This window comes from Papaver somniferum, chromosome 5, assembly GCF_003573695.1.
Source record: "Papaver somniferum cultivar HN1 chromosome 5, ASM357369v1, whole genome shotgun sequence".
Classification (NCBI taxonomy): domain Eukaryota; kingdom Viridiplantae; phylum Streptophyta; class Magnoliopsida; order Ranunculales; family Papaveraceae; genus Papaver; species Papaver somniferum.
Genome location: NC_039362.1, coordinates 144,535,075 through 144,555,992, shown reverse-complemented (window position 1 = coordinate 144,555,992; position 20,918 = coordinate 144,535,075). Strand labels below are relative to the sequence as shown.

Below are 20,918 nucleotides of genomic sequence, written 5' to 3'. Positions count from 1 at the left end.
AGTGAGGAGATTCTTTTCAAGGCTGAATTAGGGGCCAGGAAAAATAACTGGGGACCCTAGCTACAAGATAGAAAATGTTATGAAATAGTAATTGGGAGTTATCCCTTATCGCACTTTTTTAAAAATGGCTAAATTATCTCCAAATTATTAGTGTTAATTGAGTGTTAATTAATTGTTAATTAGTTTAATTAGATTAAAATCAGATTTAGGGATAAAATTTTGATAAAAGAAAAATTGTGTTTTTGTGTTGTGGAGAGGAAGAAATTGAGTTTTGGGGGGAAATTTAGGGTTATTTGAAATGAGTGATTCCAGTGGAGGAATTCTATTGCTCAAAATGAAGGAACCAATCCTCAAAATGAAGAACCCGAAGCTCAAAACAATCAGGTAAACTTCCTATACTCTTCAAATTGTATGAATGATGCTCCAAGTGGTCGATTCATGTACACTATGCAACTACTCAAAGTGAGGGTCGTTAAGTTGAGAGGGTAATAAACGAACGCCTCTAAGAAGTCGTCAATTACTTGACACAACCTTTGACGACTCAAACCTGCAATTTTTGCAGGTTATGAAAAATCGTCAACCAAGTGTGATATAATTGACGACTCCAGCTAATTAGGTCACACAGAGTCGTTAACTTAATATGTTTAGAACCCAACGACCCTATCACTATTTGGGACAGAGAAGTGGTTCTGCATAAGAAAGAGTCGTTCGTATTTAAAAAGGGTCGTCGAGAAGAATCATTAACGATTTAGAAATTCTTGGACGACACTATTCTAGGGCAGAAAACCAGGTTTATGATCATTATCTACTACACCCTAGTGGTTAACGGTTTTTCATCAATTCAATATGCATATCAAAAATTGTTAAGCAATAAAAAACCGTGGTTAACGACCCTGGAACTGTAACTGCAATTTGGCAGTTGAAAACCTAATTTTTCAATCAACAAATCAAATTAAATACAAACCCAACTTAGATTAGGAGGTTTTAGTTCACTTACGATGATGAATCGGTGAGAATTTTTTTTTTACAGAAGTCGTTAATGGAATGGGAGACAGTGAGAGGGAGGGAGCGGAGGAGAAAAAGAATGGGAGGAGAAGAAGTTTTGATTGAAATGATGATTGGGGGCCGAAATTAGTGGTTAATGAGATTTTTAAAGTAGTTATTAGAGAAGGCTAAATTGGTATTTCCACCGACATTTTGGAAGCCCTCTATCTTTTATGGGGTGGTTACAAATTTTATGGCCCCCGATTCAGCCTTGATTCTTTTTATTACACTTTTTTTTTGAGAATTCTGAGAGAGACGAGAGAAAAAAATGTATTCATCTAGGGTTTTTGGAGGATGCAGAGCTCTAATGGCGGCTGCAAAGTCGACAGCTACAAAACCTTCTTTCACCGCCGCCGCTACTGGTGGTACTACTCCTGCTGCTCCGAAAGGTATTCTTAAGGTGGTTCCTGTTTCTCCAGCTCTTGGTGAGTTTCTCGGTGGTGTTCCTGAAGCTTCGCGTACTGATGCTGTTAAGAAGATTTGGGTTTACATCAAGGCCAACAATCTTCAGGTATGTTGATTTTTCCCTTTTTTTTTCCTCGTTTTGGTTGTGTTGTTAGGGTTTAACGTTTTCATCAATCATCATAATCATCTTCTTTGTGATGTTCGTTCTGTATCACTTTTAGTTTTTTAGATTATAATGATGTTGATCTGTTAGTAAAACTGTTTCGATCTTTTCGATTTGATCCTTCCGTGTTTCTCTAATGGCTGTCTGCATGTACGGAAATCAGCTTTCGCTGAAGGTTTTCATTGTCTAGTAGCTGGTAATTGTGTATTTCTCTGAATTCATGGCTTCTTAGGTATGGGTGTTGATTATCATGATGTTGATATGTTGGTAATGTGTTGCCATCTATTCGATTTGATCCTACTCTGATGGCTGTCTGCATGTACCAAAATCATCCTTCTCTGGAGGTTTTCAATGTTTCTAATCAGATTTTCATGCTCTATCAGGCAATATGTTACTGGGTTGTGGGTTGATTACTTATGATACAACCACTGGATTTCGGAGTTTTTTGAGGCAATATGTTACTGTGTTGTGGGTTGATTACTTATGATACAACCACTCGATTTGGGATTGTTGTGAGGCAATATGTTACTGGATTCGGGGTTGATTACTTATGATACAACCGCTCGATGTTGGATTGTTGTGAGATTACTCTACATAATTAGGTTTGGCTCCTTTTAGTTTCTAAACCTTTGTCCTAGTAATCACCTGCTGTAACAACAACAACAATCGTATACAGCAAGTAGCCACTTCTCTGATCATTAAACATCCTTGATACTCAGTGAAATGAGGAAAATGGCTCAGATTTACACATGGTGTAGACTGATACTTCTCCAAATAGTTCCATGAATTTTCCATGCTTTTTTGGTTTCAAACTCTGGTATCTTAGTTTATATTCTGTATATTGATCAGCATAAAAGTAGGTTGGTGCCTTGGTCACTTATGTTTATGAGTTTAGGAGCTTTGCTACATTTAGTTCGACGCTCAATGTGCGTATTCTTTGTCCTTTGTCTTGTTTCTGTTGTATATTTAGTAGTGATTGTTAAGAAAACCATATTGTCATAGTCTTGTGTTCCTTCTTCCTTGGATTTTGAGATGTGATCTTTTGATACAGCTTTTGTATCATAACTTGAGCCAAGTGTTTACTGTTTTGATATAAAGTATGCTGTTGTCTGATTTGATCCTACTCTGATGGCTGTCTGCATGTACCAAAATCATCCTTCTCTATAGGTTTTCAATGTTGCTAATTAGATTTTCATGCTCTATCATGTGACATATTACTGGGTTGCGGGTTGATTACTTATGATGCACCACTTGGTTTTGGATTGTTGTGAGTATACTCTGCATAATTAGGATTTGGCTGCTTTTAGTTTCTAAACCTTTATCCTAGTAATCACCTACTGTAATTATCTGATCATTAAACATTCTTGATACTCAGTGAAATGGGGTAAATGGCTCAGATATAAAATTTACACATGATGTAGACTCCAAATACTTCTATGAATTTTCCATGCTTCTTTCTGTATATTGAACAGCATAAAAATAGGTTGGTGCCTTGGTTAGTTATGTTTATGAGTTTGGGAGCTTTGCTATGTTTAGTTCAATGTTCAGTGTGCATATTATTTGTCCTTTGTCTCGTTTCTGTTGTATATTTAGTAGCGATTGTTAAGAAAACCATCTTGTCTTAGTCTTGGGTTTCCTTCTTCCTTGGATTTTGAGATGTGATCTTTTGATACTGCTTTTGTACAATAACTTCATCTAAGTGTTTGTATTGGTTTTAGGTTTTTGTTACTGTGTAGGATATAAGTTGTGCTGTTGTTTTATTGGCCAACAGAAGACCCTTAGTAAGAGTATTACACTGATCTTATGAACTGTACTTCTGTACTTGCAGAATCCTGCTGACAAGAGGCAGATAATATGTGATGAGAAGCTGAAGAGTATTTTCGATGGGAAGGAGAAAGTTGGGATGCTGGAGATTGCAAAATTGTTGACACCACATTTTGTCAAGTCTGCGTAACAAACTGATGGTTTGGCTGCGGGGATAATAACGCTCTCTTTTTTTAGTCTGTTGCATAGTTATGGTTGTCAGCTGGGATAGTAATACTCTCTTTTTTCTGGTCTGTTGCATAGTTATGGTTGTCTGCTGGGATAATACTCTCTTTTTTGGTCTGGTGCATAGTTATGGTTGTCAGCTTGATTGCTTTTGGTCTGGTGCATAGTTATGGTTGTCAGCTTGATTGTTTTAGTGCTCTTACATAGTGGTTGATAGTCATCACACTATCTAGCTGTTATTGGATGCAGTTTGTTTTGTAAGTACGTGTACTGCTTCCAGTTCCATCTAGTCTAGCCATATACTTTTGTACACTTTTATCTAAGAACATTTGAATTCACTATATTAAGCAATCCTCTTCAAACTATCCTCTTTCCCTCTAATTTCATACATATTTTGAAGAATATCACTACGGGACTAGAAGAAGATCAAATTTTGGATGCAGTTCTTGAAGCATAATATATTGAATTTAACAAAAAATATTACAACTCACGGAGTCATCAGTCATGTATAGTCTTAAAAAGAGTTGATTATCGGTCATGTATCAGTCATGTATAGTGTTAAAAAGCAGGGCTTACTCCCAAAAGTTGATTATCGGTCATGTATAGTCTTAAAAGGCAGGGCCTGCTCCCAAAGTCCTCAAAAGCAGGGCCTTCTCCGAAAAAATTGATTTCAAAAGATCTCTTGGAGCAAGGGGTTGAGAGTCTCTTTCATTTGATCAAATTTAATCTTGAAAGATTTGATCAAATTTGATTAAATTTGGTCCCAGTGTAGGTAGAGAGGAATCCCCTTTCACCTAAAACTCAATCACATTTTCTTTCAGTCGAAGGAGTGAGCGAAAGTCTTCACTACACGACAAACAGTTTGTTTATGAAATAAAAATGAAAAAAATGGCAAACAGTTTTTCTGATGAAACTAAAATGAAAAAAAAGGCAAATAATTTGCTTCATGTAACTAAAATGAGAAACAGAAGGCAAATAATTTGCCTTATGAAACTAAAATGAGAAACAGAAGGCAAACAATTCGCCTTATAAAATTAAAATGATAGAAAAAAGGCAAACAATTTGCCATGTAGTCTATTATCACTCTATTCCACGGTAGATTTTACACTCTATCAGCTCGACTATTTTAGAGTCTATCCCATAGTCCTTGCTCTTATGAATAGTTTTAATAAGCAGGGCCCGCTCCCAAAAGTTGATTTCAAAAGATCTATGTTGTCTTCTACCAGCCGCCTGATTTCAAAAGATCTTTATTGTCTTCTATCAGCCGCCTGATTTGCTAGTGCATCAATTGCTAGTTGGATCTGATCTCGCAAGTTGGGTCATATCTCGCAAGTATGATCGTGTCTCGATCCGGATTATGATGAAATGAATGAGGTTTTGTGAGTTTGACTCTAGGCAAAGTTTTATCAATTGTTTGTTTATTGATAACTTGCTATCATAAGCACGGTTCATGTTTCCACCGTTAAAACCGTGATTATTCCTAGATGTTGTGCCTACTATCGTGGTGGTTAAAAAATTCTTGCAGAACTTCCCACTATAAGTTTGATGTTATAATTAATGGAAAAAGTATACTACAATAAGTTTGATGTTACAACTAATGGAAAAAAGTATACTGCAATAAAAATCATCAAATTGGAAACACTAAAGCATCAAGTGTCAACTCTCTGGAATCAAGATCCCTATTGGAACATCTCTCAGTTGAGCCGCACAAGTATAGGTATATTAAGATTGTCGTTAATGTTAGATGACCAAAATTATATCTTGATTTATAGTTTACAAAAGTCAGTCTCGGACCAGGATTGGAGCATGGTAGTTGAATACCATGAATCACCGAATACCCTCGAAGATTGGTGATTGAGAAAATATGAAGAAATCCGCGAGATCTTTACCAACGAAGGTATGTGAAGACTGACTATCTTATTTACTATTTATTTTTGTCATTCCATCTTGAAAGACAATGTTGTATGAATTTATTATATGACGAACCAAAAACAATAAGTTTCGATTTCAAGTTTATATTTGACAAATCTCAAAACATGAACTCAAATATTGGATGTTAAAAAAAAACTATGTCTTTGAAATATAAGCCTAAAAATGTCAAATGGTACTTTTGTTCACAAATTGATTTTTTAGTTCGCGAAATATGCAATTCATTGATGTTACTGAATTCTAAGGTGCACAAATGTTCACAATTTTCTTTTTCAGTTTGCTAACTACGTAATTTCAAGGTGCTCCTGGATGCTTTTTGAAAATTGCTCTTGTGTTCACAAATTTATTTTTCACTTAGAAGTCGGACTTAGTCGGGTTGGTCGAGTTAGGTAGCTTGGCCGGTCTAGATCCGAGTTATCAACCCATCTAACGGATTCACATTGAACCGTAAAACCCATAGAAGATGGACCGTGATGTGTCTTAGGTTCCTCGTCTTGGGCCATGGAAGTCTTGGTCGTGTGCCAATAACAACGAATTTAACTAAAAAATATTTCAGACTACCTTAACTTCCAATCTTTTTTCTGAAATTATATGATAACATAGCAAAAACTTCCACGATGAAAACATAACTATTGATAAAATAGATATATAGTATACATAACTTTTCTTATTAAATTAAAGAATAATAGTTAAGATTATTCTAAATGAAGAGAAACATCATGTATAAAAATTATGTTACAGTTATTCGGGTTGGGCAAGTTGCTCCAATTAGTTAACTTTGTGGTCATCCCTACCCAAATTAGTTAGGGTTAATAAAAAAATTTGTTTTTGACCCCGAAACGTTTTTACTCAAATTTCCTATGTCGTCCCAATATTCGGTTTGGGAGGGTTAACCTAACCCAAGGCTCATCCTTGTTTTCAGTTCGCAAAATATGCACTTTGGGATATGTTTGTGGACATTTCAAATATATATAATTTGTGAATCACTTTTCTTAGAGCCGAACTGGTCTTTTTTTGGATGTTAATGATCTCTAACATTACTTGATGGTTCACAAACCATACTTGGTTATTCATGCGCTAACTTTTATGCACGGTTCTTTAATCGGTAAATACGCGAGTGCACATTCTTTATATTACAAGGAAAACTTCTCACATGCTTACATGGTTTTCATTCTTTGGAATCAGTGTAAGTTTAGAAATCTAGTTTGCTTGGGATCAAATTAATTCTTAAACTTGGAAACGAGTTTACACACTTGCTTTGATCACAAGAAGCAATTGCTTGAACCTTGAACAATCTAGCATGCTTCATCATTATAAATAGAGTACTCTCTACAAAGTAGAATCTCAATCCTTACACAATGTAATTGAAAATTAATCTTCTAAATACCAATGTAATATTCGATTCAAGCGGCAAGTGCAAAGTATATGGTGGTACTGTTTGTATCACCATATACCTTTAGATCCAGATTCTTCTCCATTTAATGTGCGACCATATCGTCATCCACATTTTTCAAAAGGATGAAATTGAGAAGATAGTAGCAGAGTTGCAAGCAGCGATACTGATTCGTCGAAGTTCTAGTACGTACTCTTCTTCAATACTATGGTTCGTAAAAAAGATGGTTCTTGGCGCATGTGTGTAGATTACCGCGCTCTCAATAAGCTAACTATCAAAGACTGTTTTCCCATTCCAATAGTAGACGAGTTACTAGATGAACTACACGGTGCCAACATTTCCTATAAGCTTGATTTACGTTCTGGGTATCACCAAATAAGACTTCATGAGCCAGATATTCCAAAGACGGCGTTTCAGACACATGATGGTCATTGCGAGTTCTTGGTACGCCATTTGGTCTTTCAGATGCGTCAGCTACTTTCTGTAGTTTGATGAATGATATATTTCGGCCTCACCTACGACAGTTTTTCCTTGTTCTTTTCGATGATATTTGATATATATTCTTTGTTTGTCTGATCACATTGAACACTTAACCTTGGTTTTTGGTGTTTTGCGTGTTAATGACCTTTTTGTGAAGGGGTCTGATGTGCTTTTGCTAAACCACATATGAGTTATCTTGGACATATTATTTCTTCTTAAGGAGTCTCTATTGAGAGTGATAAGATTAATAGTATCATATGGCATATCCCTACTTCACTTAAGGATCTTTGCGGTTTTTTGGGTCTAGCTGGCTATTACTACAAATTTATAAAATATTTTGGTAAGATCATGCTCTCTTAATTTAATTGTTAAAAAATAATGCATTTCAGTGGACGGACGACGCCACTAATGGTTTTAAGAAACTTCAACATGCTTTAACAAAGACTCCAGTTTTAGTACTCCCTGATTTTACAAATGAATTTGTTATAGAGTGTGATGCTTGTGGTAATGGATTGGGGGATGTTTTGGTGCAATCAGGGAAACCCATTGCTTATTATAGCAATCCCCTTGCTAGTAATAATTTGAATTTAAGTATCCATGACAAGGAAATGCTAGTTATGGTATCTGCCGTTCAAAAATGATGACCATATTTGCTCAGTCGACACTTAAAAATCTATACGGATCATCGCAATCTTAAGTACTTTTTAGGTCATAAACAATCTTCCATAAAGAAAAAAAATGAGTGTCTAATTTACTAGGCTACGATTATGAGATTGTATTTCTCCATGGTAAAGAAAATGTAGATGCAGATGCACCATCCCACATTTCTGATCCTACATTCGTTGCTCTTATCACTCCAATATTTGCGGGTCTTACCGAAATAATTCAAGAATGTCATTCTAATACTGAGATGAAAAGTATAAATGATGCACTTGTCAGTAATCCATACTATAAGAAACATTATTTATATGTTGGTTATGTTCTTTATTATAAAGGTCGTGTGGCAGTAGTTCCCTCTTCTACGTGGTTTCCAAGTTATTACATGAATTTCATGATACCCCTACTGCTGGTCACTCCGGATTTCTTCACACTTACAAACGCCTTCGGAAAAATTTCTACTGGCAAGGTGTTAGAGCACTGCTATGTCGAACTCGCAAGCGTTGCTATCTCAATCTTGTTTGGCAAGTTTAGTTGCCAAAACTATAAGTCTTGATTTCTAGTCTACTTATAGCTAAGTCTCGGATTAGGATAGAAAGTGTAGTTGATCTTTAGACTTCACGGCGTTCATCGATTGAAGACGAAGAAATACTAAGGGGGAGCTTGTGGAACTTCATCAACAAAAGGTATGTGGAGACTTGAACTCATCTATCACTCAAAAGTCTGTCTACTCTATCTCCTATTTAAGATTAAAGTCGTATAGCTATATAAACTTCGATTATACACATTTGATATTTCGAGCTGAGTTTAACTCGCTTACATATTTCTAGAAATATGCATTGGTAAGCTTTCGCTTTAACCAAGTTCATCTTATATTCTTGACAAAAGCCAAAAGATGATCATATGAAAATTGCCTAGTAATATCTTACATGATTTGTGAAAGACAGTCATTTGATGTAGACTCGGAATATTTCGTATTGATCATTCGGTCACTTGAAAATTGCTTTGAAACTAATTGTTTGTGTGAGACAGCTATTCTCGTCTTCTAAGAATGTTTCAGTGATTGAACTGGGAGTTTAGAACAAATAACCATGATTGGATATAACACAATATGCGTACTTGTATGCTAACTATTGCAAGTTATTCCTAGTCCGGGAACCATAGTATGCATACCCGTATGCGTACTGGTTGGTTTAATGGAAGTTCGAGAAATTAGTATGCATACCCATACGCGTACTGGCGTAAGCTCAAAGTTCCGGGATTAAACTGAGTTTGGAAGGTATGCGTACCCATTCGCATACCGACGCACAAACTTAGTCCGACCACTTAGGTATGCGTACCCGTTTGCATACTTGAGTAGGTTATGTTCTAAAATCGGTTTGTTCATGAATTAATACATTTATATATTAAGGAATGCAATCTTTTGCAAACCGTGGCTATAATGTTCATGAATTGATTCGGGTGAATCAAAATCGATTTTGCTTCAATTGTGTTTTGTATACTCCTATGAGAATATAAACAATTGGACAACTCTAGAACTAGTTTCATTTGAGTCATTTGAACTAGTTGTGATTGAGATGAATAAGGTTGATATGAAAGTGTTCATATGGCTAACTTCGGTTAACTAAAACCAACAAAGTGTACACGTTTAGGTACGGTTACTCATATCTAAATGAAGTCACTTTTCATTTGTGTGTAACAAGCTAAGTTCAATCTAACAGTTGAAAGATATTAGCTTGAGTCTAATCAGGTTTTCATCTAACGATGAATATTGAATGCTTTGTTACCAAGGTAATATTGATTGCGAACCCTGATTTGAAGACTATATAAAGGAGAACTCTAGCAATTTGGAAACCTAATACCCACACCTCCTGTGTGATACTAGTTGCGACTAGAGTCGATTCTCCTTTAACCTAGGTTTTTCTAAAACCATTATAGGTTGACGACTTGAAGACTTCATCGGGATTGTGAAGCCAGATCGAACTATTTTCTCTGTAGTTGAGTGTTCTGATCTTGCTATTTTTTATTGTATTGAGTATTATCTTCTCTAAGATTTGCTCGATATTTATTCTCCGATAGGAAAGATAAAAGTTATCACAAACATCTTCGTCTCATCGTTTGTGATTCCACAATATCTTGTTTCGCTACCATACGATTAAGATTATTGTGAGGTAATTGATATTAATAGGCTGTTCTTCGGGAATATAAGTCCGGTGTATCAATTGGTTCCTATTCACCTTGATTTATCAAAAGACGGAAAAAAACTCATAGGTATGTCTGTAGGAGAAAAATTTATCTATTCAATAGCCTTTTCTGTATGGGAAAGATTGGTTTATCAATTCTTCGACTTTGGGTCGTAGCAACTCTTAGTTGTGGGTGAGACCATCTAAGGGAATCAAGTACGTAGAGTCCTGCTAGGATTCAGAGATGTAAGGAGCACAATTGTACCTTGATCAGTGTGAGATTGGTTGGGGCTCAACTATATTCCAGTCCGAAGTTAACTTGTAGTATGATAGTGTCTGTAGCGGCTTAATACAGTGCGGTGTCCAAATCTGGACTAGGTCCCGGGATTTTTATGCACTTGCGGTTTCCTTGTTAACAAAACATTTGATGTCTGTGTTATTTCTTTTCCGCATTATATTTTCTATATAATTGAAATATCACAGGTTGTGCATAATTTCAATCAATTGTGAATCCGACCTTTGGTTGTTGATTGAATTGATTGACACTTGGATATTGGTTTTTGATACCATCCAAGTTGTTTCTTATATTAATCAGGCTCACGGATTTCTATCTGTTTGATTTGCTGATAACATTAAGAAACAGAGATATAACTCTTGGATATATTTCTTGATTGAGCTCGCTTTATTAGTTGGTTCTCTCAGAATTATATTGGAGTTAGTCCATACAGATTGCCTAAACGAAATATTGGGTGTGGTTGTTAGACCCCTGCTTTTTCACAAGATATGAAAGGGTTCATTAAAACCTATATTGCCCACTACGATGTATGTCAGCGGAATAAATCAGAAGAAATCTCTTATCCAGGTCTCCTCTAACCCTTTCATATTCCTAACGATGTTTGGCTCGATGTTTCTATGGGTTTTATCGATGGCTTACCTCCTTCACGGCGTCGGAATTCAATAATGGTAATCGTTAACCGTCTTTCCAAGTATGCGCAATTTAGTGCGCTTTCTCATCCATACAATGCATCTGTGGTTTCCGATATGTTTGTATTGGATATAGTTCGTCTTCATGGAATGCTTCTTACCATCGTAAGTGATCGTGATCCTATCCTTTAAAGTAAATTTTGGGAAGCTTTTATTTCTTCGCACAACACACAACTTTGTCAGAGTTCAGCCTATTATCCTTAGACAAATTCCCAAATAGAAGTAACAAATCGGACATTAAAATGTTAATCTTCGTTGTTTCTCGTAAGAAACCTCATGACTGGTGTCGTTGGCTACCATTGAATAAATGGTGATATAACACTACGTACCACTCTATGATTAAAATGACTCAATTTGAGGCTTTATACAGCAGGCCACCACCAACCGTTTATGCTTATTTGTCGGGTACAATTGCTGTTAATATTGTCGACTTAACTTTAATAGCTCGAGATTGCACTCTACAATTTCTAAAATACCATCTACTAGATACTCAAGATTGTATGAAGTTATATACGAATGGACATCGCACGGAAAGGAGTTTTGCTTTAAGAGATTGGGTCTTTTTTCATCTACAACCTTATTGTTAAACCACAACCGCTATCCAATCTTATTCCAAACTCTCTCCACGATTCTATGGTCCTTTTCCTGTGTTATAATAAATTGGCGATGTTGCTTATAAACTGGATTTACCTTCCCATAGTCGTATTCATCCATTTATTTTCATGTTTCACTCTTGAAACTCAAATTGGGAGCTCATGTGAATGTTGCTGATACCTTGCCTACAACTGATGATCATATTGAATGGGAACCTGAATAAATTCTCGAAAGACGGATTTTCAAACGTAATAATCGCGTTGTTACTCGATGGATAATTAAGTGGAAATACCGTCATGTTGATGAAGCTACTTGGGAAGATGCTACTGAATTTCTCATCCGTTTTCCTGACTTTGAAGATTGGGGACAAGGCTTGTATGCAAAAGCCTGGGTTGTTGCGATACCAACTTCATTTATTCGGTGTGTCGTTATTTACAGTCTTTCTAGAGTACCCTTATTTAGATACTGCTGAGTACTTCTTTATTTAGTTGTGATTGCTATAGTTAGAACTTGCTTGATTAATGGTTTCCTAGACTATTTATATACCTGTTGTAGAACTCTATTATTCATTCAATTCAATACAAATTATTTTAAGGTGGCTAATATCCAATCAAAAGATTAAAGGTGGTTGATCTCCAGTCAATTGATCAATTTATCTATTTTTAGTTCTAGTAACCTAAAAACTATCCAAAGAAGTTTCTTGTTGGATTTAATCCTCCCTAAAGTTCAAGTAAGGAATTTTCTATAAGTTCTGCAACGAAAAAGTTGATGTTATACTTTGATCTCCAGTCAATTGATCAATTTATCTATTTTTAGTTCTAGTAACCTAAAAACTATCCAAAGAAGTTTCTTGTTGGATTTAATCCTCCCTAAAGTTCAAGTAAGGAATTTTCTATAAGTTCTGCAACGAAAAAGTTGATGTTATACTTTATACGAAAAAGGAATTTTCTATTGTAATAATAGCAATTAATTAATTTAATTATTGACACAACTTTGGTAGTTATAATAAAACCAAGGATACACCGCATTCATTTGTGAATGTTGTTGGATTGCTTGGATGATATAATGTAGTTGTTTGACTTTCAATATTCTTTACAGTTTAAAGTTTGGATTCTTTGGACAATGTATGATAGGGTTGTCGTGCACAATATCGAAGAAAGCAGACAACCTGTCTAGACTTGAAAGTTCATCAAGATATCCAGGATTCGGCAATATGCATATATGAGAATTACAAACACATGGGATGATCCGATGAGCAATGAACATATATGAGAATTTAAAATAATCCATATGAATTGTCTATTTTTAATTATCAAAATTTTAAAAGAGCGCATTCATAATATCATAACTTGTTATAATAAAATATTTATCTGTAGAATAGTTACATCAATGTCCCGATACTCGTTTTCAAGTGTGTCCCCTCACCTAACCCCTCCCAAGGCAGCAATCATCTTGTTTATCCTATTAATATCTCAAACATTTGTAAGATTTCGGATATCAAAGATCTATCACTTAAAAGATAGTCTGACCGGTCTTCACAAAGGCCAAGTGAAGTCTTCAAAGTCGTAACCTAGTTATGTACTGCACGAAGAAAGCTAGGTATTTCGAGGATGACTCTAGTCGTAGCTAGTGTACATATTATAGGTGTTGAGATTCTACGTTGTAGAGAGTTATCTATCTGTAATGACGAAACATGCTAGAATGCTTAAGGTTCGAGCAAATTTTCTTGTGATTAAAGTAAGTTCGTAAACTAGTTTCCATGTTTAAGAATTACTTTGATCCCAAGAAAACTAAAGTTCTCAACATATATTGATTCCGAATAATGGAAACCGTGTAAGCATGTGAGAAGTTTCCCTTGCAATACAAAAAGAATGTGCACTTGTGTATTTGTCTATTAGGGAACCGTGCATAAAAGTTAGCTCATGAACACCCAAGCAATGTTGGAGATCAATAACACCCAAAAAAAGACCAGTTCTCGAACTAAGAATAGTGATTCGCGAACTCAATATATTTGAAGTGTTCATGAACATTCCCAAAATTGCATAGTTCGTGAACATGCAAAATTTCAAAAAATATCGAGGAACACTTGGAAATTGCATAGTTCAAAAACGGAAAAACCAGTTTATTAATACTTGTGCACCTTGGATTTCAATGACATCAATAAATTTCATAGTTCACAAACTGAAAATTCAGTGAAGAAAAGTACAATTTGACGTTTTTAGGATTATAGTTCACATACATAGTCTTTTTTAACAATAAATTTTATTCTCAACATCAAAAGTGATAGGACCGATGAACATACAATGCTTGAGTTCATATTTCAAGATTTTTCAAGTACAAGCTTGAATTCAAAACTTCTTCTTTATGATTCATCATCTATTAAAGCCATATGACATTGTCTTTGAAGATAGAATGGTAGAAATAATGAGTAAATAAGACAGTCAGTCTTTACATATATTTGTTGATGAAGTTCTAACAGGTGCCTTCGCGTTGTTCTTCGGTCTTAAATCTTCAACGGTATTCGGTGATTTCTAGTACGCAACTATCATACTCTAATCCTAGTCTGAGACTGACTTTAATAGACTATAAATCAACATACAATTTTAGTCATCTAACATTGACAACAAGCTTGACATACCAATAGTTGTGGCTCAACCAAGCAGTGGTCTAACAAGGATCTTGATTTCAAAGAGTTGATACTTGATATTTTGGTCTTTTCCAGTTCGATGATTTGTGTGGTGATATACTTTTCCAATTAGTTTTAACATCGAACTTATACCGAGAGTTTCTGGAAGAATTCCTCAACTACCACGACCGTATCAATAGCACCACCACAAGGAATAACCTTGATTTTAGTGACAGACATGGGTCTGTTTATAACGATCAGAATAGCAACAAACGATAAGGGACAAAAATTTACTTAGAGTCAAATTCACAAAAGAATAGCAACAAACGATAAGGGACAAAAATTTACTTAGAGTCAAACTCACAAAACCTCGTCATTTCACCATAATCCGTATCGAAACACCATCGTATCTGCGAGATATGATAATAAAATCAGAGCACAGCTGCAATCTACTCTGCACCGTACAAACCACATTTATAGAGAGGCTAACCAGTCAACGGATGCATTCGCAAATCAAGCAGCAGGCAGAAGTCAACAAAGATCTAATGGTAATGATATTCATCAAATTTTGATGAACTTACTGAAAGAGAGGGTATCTAAATTATTTTGGAAAGATTATGGAAAGAACTGTTTAATACAGTACATTCTCATGAGAGAATATCTAAATCATTTTGAGAAAATTTGTTTAATACAATTCATTCTCTCATGTCATAAAGTGTACAAAAGTAGATGGCTAAATGCGATTGAAAGCAGTACGCTGTACTTACAAAACAAACGGCATTCAATTACAGCTAGAAGTATGCACTATCAACCACTGTAAGAGCACAAAATAATCATGTTGTAAGAAAAATTAAAATTTGGGCCCTAACAATGTGAGGCTCTAGGCAATAGCCTAGCTGGCCTGGTCCATAAGATGGCCCTGATCTGAGCCGCTCAATCATAGGGCCAGATGATCCACTCAAGCTGCTTACATACTGACACAACAATTTCAAATCAATTCGTTTTGGTTACATTTGTGGATGGAGGGGAAAAGTAGAGGAAACGGGTTTCTCGCAGTAATTTTAGTTTAGTTAGCAGCTTTGGGCCTAATTTCGATACCTTGGATGATAAGGCCAGACTTCCAGTGACCACCCTTAATCTCTCTCAGAGACATCTGTAACTCGGCGCTTTCGCTGTCTTCCCCGCCATCATTGTAGAAATGACCCATCTCAATCTCCATCCATCCATCATTTCTCTCCTGTGGGAACTGTCCCTCCCATCTTGACATGGATGGAGCCGGCCTCAATATGTGACCAAACCTGCGCCTGATAAGCCCAATACGATGTGGTGCAACCTGCAATTGACGCCTACGACTACCATCAGGATCCAAGTAGACGGGTCTCTCTCCACTAGCCCCACTGCTGCTGTTACCAGCTCCTCCAATGACTTTTACTTCAGCCTCTGCAGGTGGGTGATCAAATCCATATGCACCTTCCACAAACTTCAGTACCAGGTAGGCTCCATACAAGGTCTTACGGGACAATAATCGTGTTTGAAGCTTCCCACTGAATTCGAGCCAACATACGGACAGCAGTTCAGCCACCTCGGCAAACCTGCAAAATGGGAACAAAAGTAAGACCACTTTGTAAATTAAGTAATAACTAGGGAGAATGTGAAACCGTGTATACCTGGATCCAGGGAATTCTGTCCACCTCCAGTACTTGGGTGTGCCTCCCCATATAATAGAGAGCTCCTTCGCACCAAGCATGAAACATTTCTTCCCACTCGATTTCTCCAGTGCAAAGCTCTAGAATAAACAAGAATCTTGAGTTAGAGCAAGTTGAAGCTCAGAATAACATGACCAACTTCTTAGTTTGGAGTTTGCAGAGATTTCTGTACATAAGACAAGGTAATTTCAAGTATTCATTGTGGATCAGATCTTGAATTGACAGGTTGTTGAAGTTAAACTAATTAAATTAGAGCCAACATCAAGATAGCAGTAAAAGAATTTAGCCAACTGCAGTCAATATTGCGCTGCAAAACCTTAAAAAAGATCAAGTGCACTCCCACGACAGATGATCAAATGCCTACAAATCAATCAGTGTTCCATCAATTCTATACCTAAATTTCTAATCCTAATCCTTTAAGAAGCAGTCAACACAACCTCCAAAGTGCACTACAAAAAGCTTAAGCTACTTGTAGGTGGCCATATTTCATTCAGTTAAAAATACAATGAAGAGAATGTTTGGCACATGTTCAACCTCTTTTTATATCAGGATGCCACTCGTGAATCTAAATTCTAATAATATAATAGAAGAGTCTGATCAGATCGCATTAGAAAATGTAAAACAATGCCTTAATTAACAATAAAACATTCCAGCTTAAATCAGATTCTGTAAAAATCACAATTGCATTATCAAACATCAAGAAGTTTGACAAGGATATCCGTGTAATCAAAATAAGATTTCAGCAAGAATCCTACCAGAAGACGATCATATAAATTCAAATTAACAAATCTCCAAAATGGCACTAAATTGAGTACGTAATTTTACCTTACGACCACCGTCGATGAGAAGAGGTTCATTACAAAGCCGGTAATACAATTCTTTCTTAGAAGAGAAACTAATCCCGGAAGAAGTAGCCGTAGAAGTAGAATCAGCAGCAGGTGACGGAGACGGTGATGACGATGATGGTGACGGTGATGACGACGGTGGTGGAGAAGCTCTAGCTATAATTTCTTTATAATCAGATGGTAAAAATTCATCCCAAAGAGCATCAGATTCAGCTGCAGATTTGAAAACAGATGAAACTAAACAAGATCTACAAGCATCTCTTGGAGATGTTAAAGATAAGATACTAGAAATACATCCTTCTGGTAAATTGTTAAAATCTGACTTATTCTCGTGTTTCTCCATTTTTCTTTCTCTGATCTTCTCTTATGAATTTGCTCCTCTGGTTATATAGGCGGCAGATTTTTTTTCTTTCTGTGTCTTTGAAAGTATATTTAATTTCTTTGTTTATTTAAGATAAACGGGAACGAAAGAACTTTTTATTACAGCTTTTATTAGCTTCGTGGCGAAGGTTCTAACCTTTTTTGTGTCTGAGTCAGCCGTTGGCAAAAGTCGTGATTCTGCCGCGTATCATCACATTCAGACCGACTTTAAGAAAAAAGATTCGAATATTACGGAACCGGCACAGATGCAAGCAGCCCAGTTGCACATGCCCAAAACTAGTACAGTCATTTTTTTGGTTTTTTTTACATGAAAGTTGGGCGCAAACCCGGCCAGTCGAACTGGCTCCTGACCTCCTATTAGAGAGCTGTGCTAAACCCAAAATGATTATACACTAGTACAGTCAACGTTCCAAAATCTGCCAATTCAATTATAAAAGTGATTTTGTTTCTCAAAACAGAAGTCAAACTCCAGAAGGAAAAGAATTTCACAAAATAATTCAGCTTGTCCAAAAACTAAATTCGAATTTTAAAAATAAAAAGATTCCACAAAAGAAGTCAAATTGTAGAAGCAAAAAGATTTCACGAAATTTGGTGTGTACTTTAAATTTCCATGCTTCTGAATATCAAAAAAATAACTTTTCAAAATGCAATCAAATACTTTGTTAGAGCAATTCCTGTCGTGTAAACAAACAAGAAATTTTGTTCATTTTGCTCCCATTATGAACTCAATAAATATGAAAAACGAGCGGACAAATAAGGGGTGTAGTGTAGGATTTCCTGCAACTACATATGGTTCCGACCAGTTATTGGAGAAATTGTTCTTATTCTTTTGTTTCTCCCAATAAGAAAATCTTGGAAGTGAAGGCAATGGAGAACTACGTTTCAATTTCAATCCGATGCAGTGATTGCTGTTGACGAAGCCGATAACCACCATATTCTTTCTTATCTTCGGGTAAGCATCCTTGGTAATAGGAACAAAAGTTATGCTTTGTTCTTCACTCAGATATACAACCGTTGTGGTGAAAGCCTCGGCAATAATAAAACCACTCTCTGGCATTTTCATCCACTCATTTCCATCTATGCCGTCTTTCAACTGTTTTAACAAATCGACACCCCACATTTCCTCATACATGGTCCGGTGGCATTTTGACAACCGTTGTGATGCTTTACTTTGATAGCCAATTGCTTCAACAACACATGATAACGGCAGTTTCCGTCTTTTGGCATCTCTTGTGTAGCAGCGATGAATTTTCGCATTATCAAAGGCAGATGAGTCAAGTACCTTGGATTAACTAACACCATGTTTGTTTACTCCTGACTCATCTGAGTCGTCTGGATCTGAATCATTTGAATCTGAGTGAAATCACCTGACTCATCTGAATCTGAGTCGATATGTTTGTTTTGAGTCAGATCTGACTCGTCTGACTCGGAAATAAGTGAGTCAGTGGTTTGGTCCCATGAGTCAGGGGTATTTTGTTACCTGATTCAAATGAGTCCGAGTCAGGGGTTATGTCTGAGTCAGAGGTCGAGTCATATCTGACTCAAAATGGAAAACAAACGGTCTGACTGCTGACTCGGTCCGAGTCAGGGGTTGACTCAGATTCAGACGCCGAGTCAGCTGCAAACAAACAAGTTCTAAGATAGTATCTTTCTTGACGTAATAACATCCTTCCATGCCTCGTACCATTTTTTGAGTTCCTTCTTTTTTTCGTCTTGCTTCTCCTTTTGTTTCCCTTTTTTTCTTTTTTCGGGTTATGACAGTATCAATCTTCTACGGTTTTTCTTTGTCATCAGCAGTTGTAGGCTTGAGCTTGAAGAATTTTTGACCGTGTGCATACACATTTTTCCTATATGCCATGCGCAAAGAAGATGAGATGAATGGGGAAAAACATAATCAATTGCTTTAACTAAACCAACTTCACAATCAGTGACGAAAACAGATGGAATCTCATTTCCTCTATAAAGTCGCTTAATACACTCTAAAGCCCATATGTAGTTTGCTTCTTTTTCTCGACTCATAAAGGCCACCGCAACTGTGAATGTTGCTCCCGTTGAGGTATGAGACACAACGTGGAATAACGGTAATCTATACTTGTTAGTTTTATATGTGCAATCCAATAGGAGAAATTCATGAAAACACTGTGCCAACTTCACTGAAACCGGATGAGCAAAAAAGAGATCTGTGACCTTATTTGTCATGGGATCATACTTATATTCAACCGTGTAATGGTTCTCTAGTGCTAACTTGTAGAAATGCTGCATCATTGATCTACCTTGCATTGCACAAATTTTCAATTTGCGCCTTGCATTATAAATGGTTCTCATGGTAGAACAGTTTTTCGGGTTATCGATTTTGATATTGGTAAGAATTTCCCGAGGTCGACAACCACTGTTTGTCAATTTTTCAACTTCTAACTTTTCTTTTTCCTCCAATCTTCCAGCATAACCATGTCCAACTAATGTGGTTGACAGTGGGTGATTGTGGTAACCACATCAACTCTAAGTTTCCATTTCCCATACTTGTCACAACTTCCATTTAGACGAAATGGACAATTACATTTGATACTGCCGCATTTTCTCTTTTTTGTCGTAGTGGTCTTTGGCACATAGCTTTTCGCTCTGTGACTAGTGTACTTGCCACTTCTTTCACAACACAATTGTACCCGAGATCCTTGACAATTACCTAAAGTGTCTTTCATTTGTGATGACTTACAGATAATCTGAAAATTGTGTGCTTTACCAATAGACACGCACCACGCCTGTAATTCTTCTCTAGTACCAAATCCCTCCGGTTTTAGAAAATGTTGTGTAAAATCTGGTTGTTCCGATGACACCAAAAGTTCGGGGATGGGATTAGGTTCTTCATTGCAAGGGAGAGATGTGGATTCAAAAACCTGAGCATTAAAAGAAGTTCTATAAGTAAACAAAAAAAGAAACCAAAGCCTGAATATTTCAACTCTATATAGACGATGAATACAAAAATTAGTTCAAAACGTATGTGAAAACACACACAACTGATAGTAATGGCGTGATGATAAGTAACAGTGAAAACATATCTTCAAGTTCAGTGCATGAACGAACCAAGTTTTTTTTCTTCTTTTTTTTTTCCAGAGAGACGTATATATGAGGTGGTGTTATAATGTTTTACGTACCTGGGATTCTTGGTTCCCTGTAACATCAAGTATATTTGATTCCTGGTTTCCACAATAAGTCATGACTTGATTTAGGGTTTAACGGTGTTTAGGTTTTTGGTGATAATAAGAAGAAAATTCTGATTTTATTCCCTTGAGCTTTTCTATAACTATATATTAGGTTAACTTACATAGGTTAGGTTCATAACCGCAGTTAGGTTTAAGGGCATTTGGGGGAAAAAACTTAAAACTTGACTCAGTATACGAATCAGCCTAGTTACCGACTAGACCACGAATTTCGCTCTCCTCGAATCGCTTTTTGCTCTCCCTTTAACAAAAATCATAAAATTTCTTCTTGTGTAGCAATGGCCTTTGATGTTGAGTCTGCTGTTGAAGCTAGAGCAATTT

At 36.3% G+C, this 20,918-nt stretch overlaps 2 protein-coding genes across 2 annotated transcripts; one reads left to right on the top strand and one right to left on the bottom strand.

The window, feature by feature from the left end:
- The first annotated feature begins 1,245 nt into the window (after window positions 1–1,245).
- LOC113283058 (upstream activation factor subunit spp27-like) lies at window positions 1,246–3,966 on the top strand. The gene is made up of 2 exons (XM_026532206.1): window positions 1,246–1,555; window positions 3,441–3,966. The coding sequence occupies exons 1-2, from the start codon at window positions 1,313–1,315 to the stop codon at window positions 3,564–3,566; spliced, it is 369 nt and encodes a 122-aa protein (XP_026387991.1). The 5' UTR covers window positions 1,246–1,312; the 3' UTR covers window positions 3,567–3,966.
- An 11,161-nt stretch (window positions 3,967–15,127) lies between these two features.
- Window positions 15,128–17,518, bottom strand: LOC113283057 (F-box protein PP2-B10-like). The gene is made up of 3 exons (XM_026532205.1): window positions 16,979–17,518; window positions 16,115–16,233; window positions 15,128–16,039 (listed from the first exon to the last, which is right to left on the bottom strand). The coding sequence occupies exons 1-3, from the start codon at window positions 17,339–17,341 to the stop codon at window positions 15,514–15,516; spliced, it is 1,008 nt and encodes a 335-aa protein (XP_026387990.1). The 5' UTR covers window positions 17,342–17,518; the 3' UTR covers window positions 15,128–15,513.
- Window positions 17,519–20,918: the final 3,400 nt, after the last annotated feature.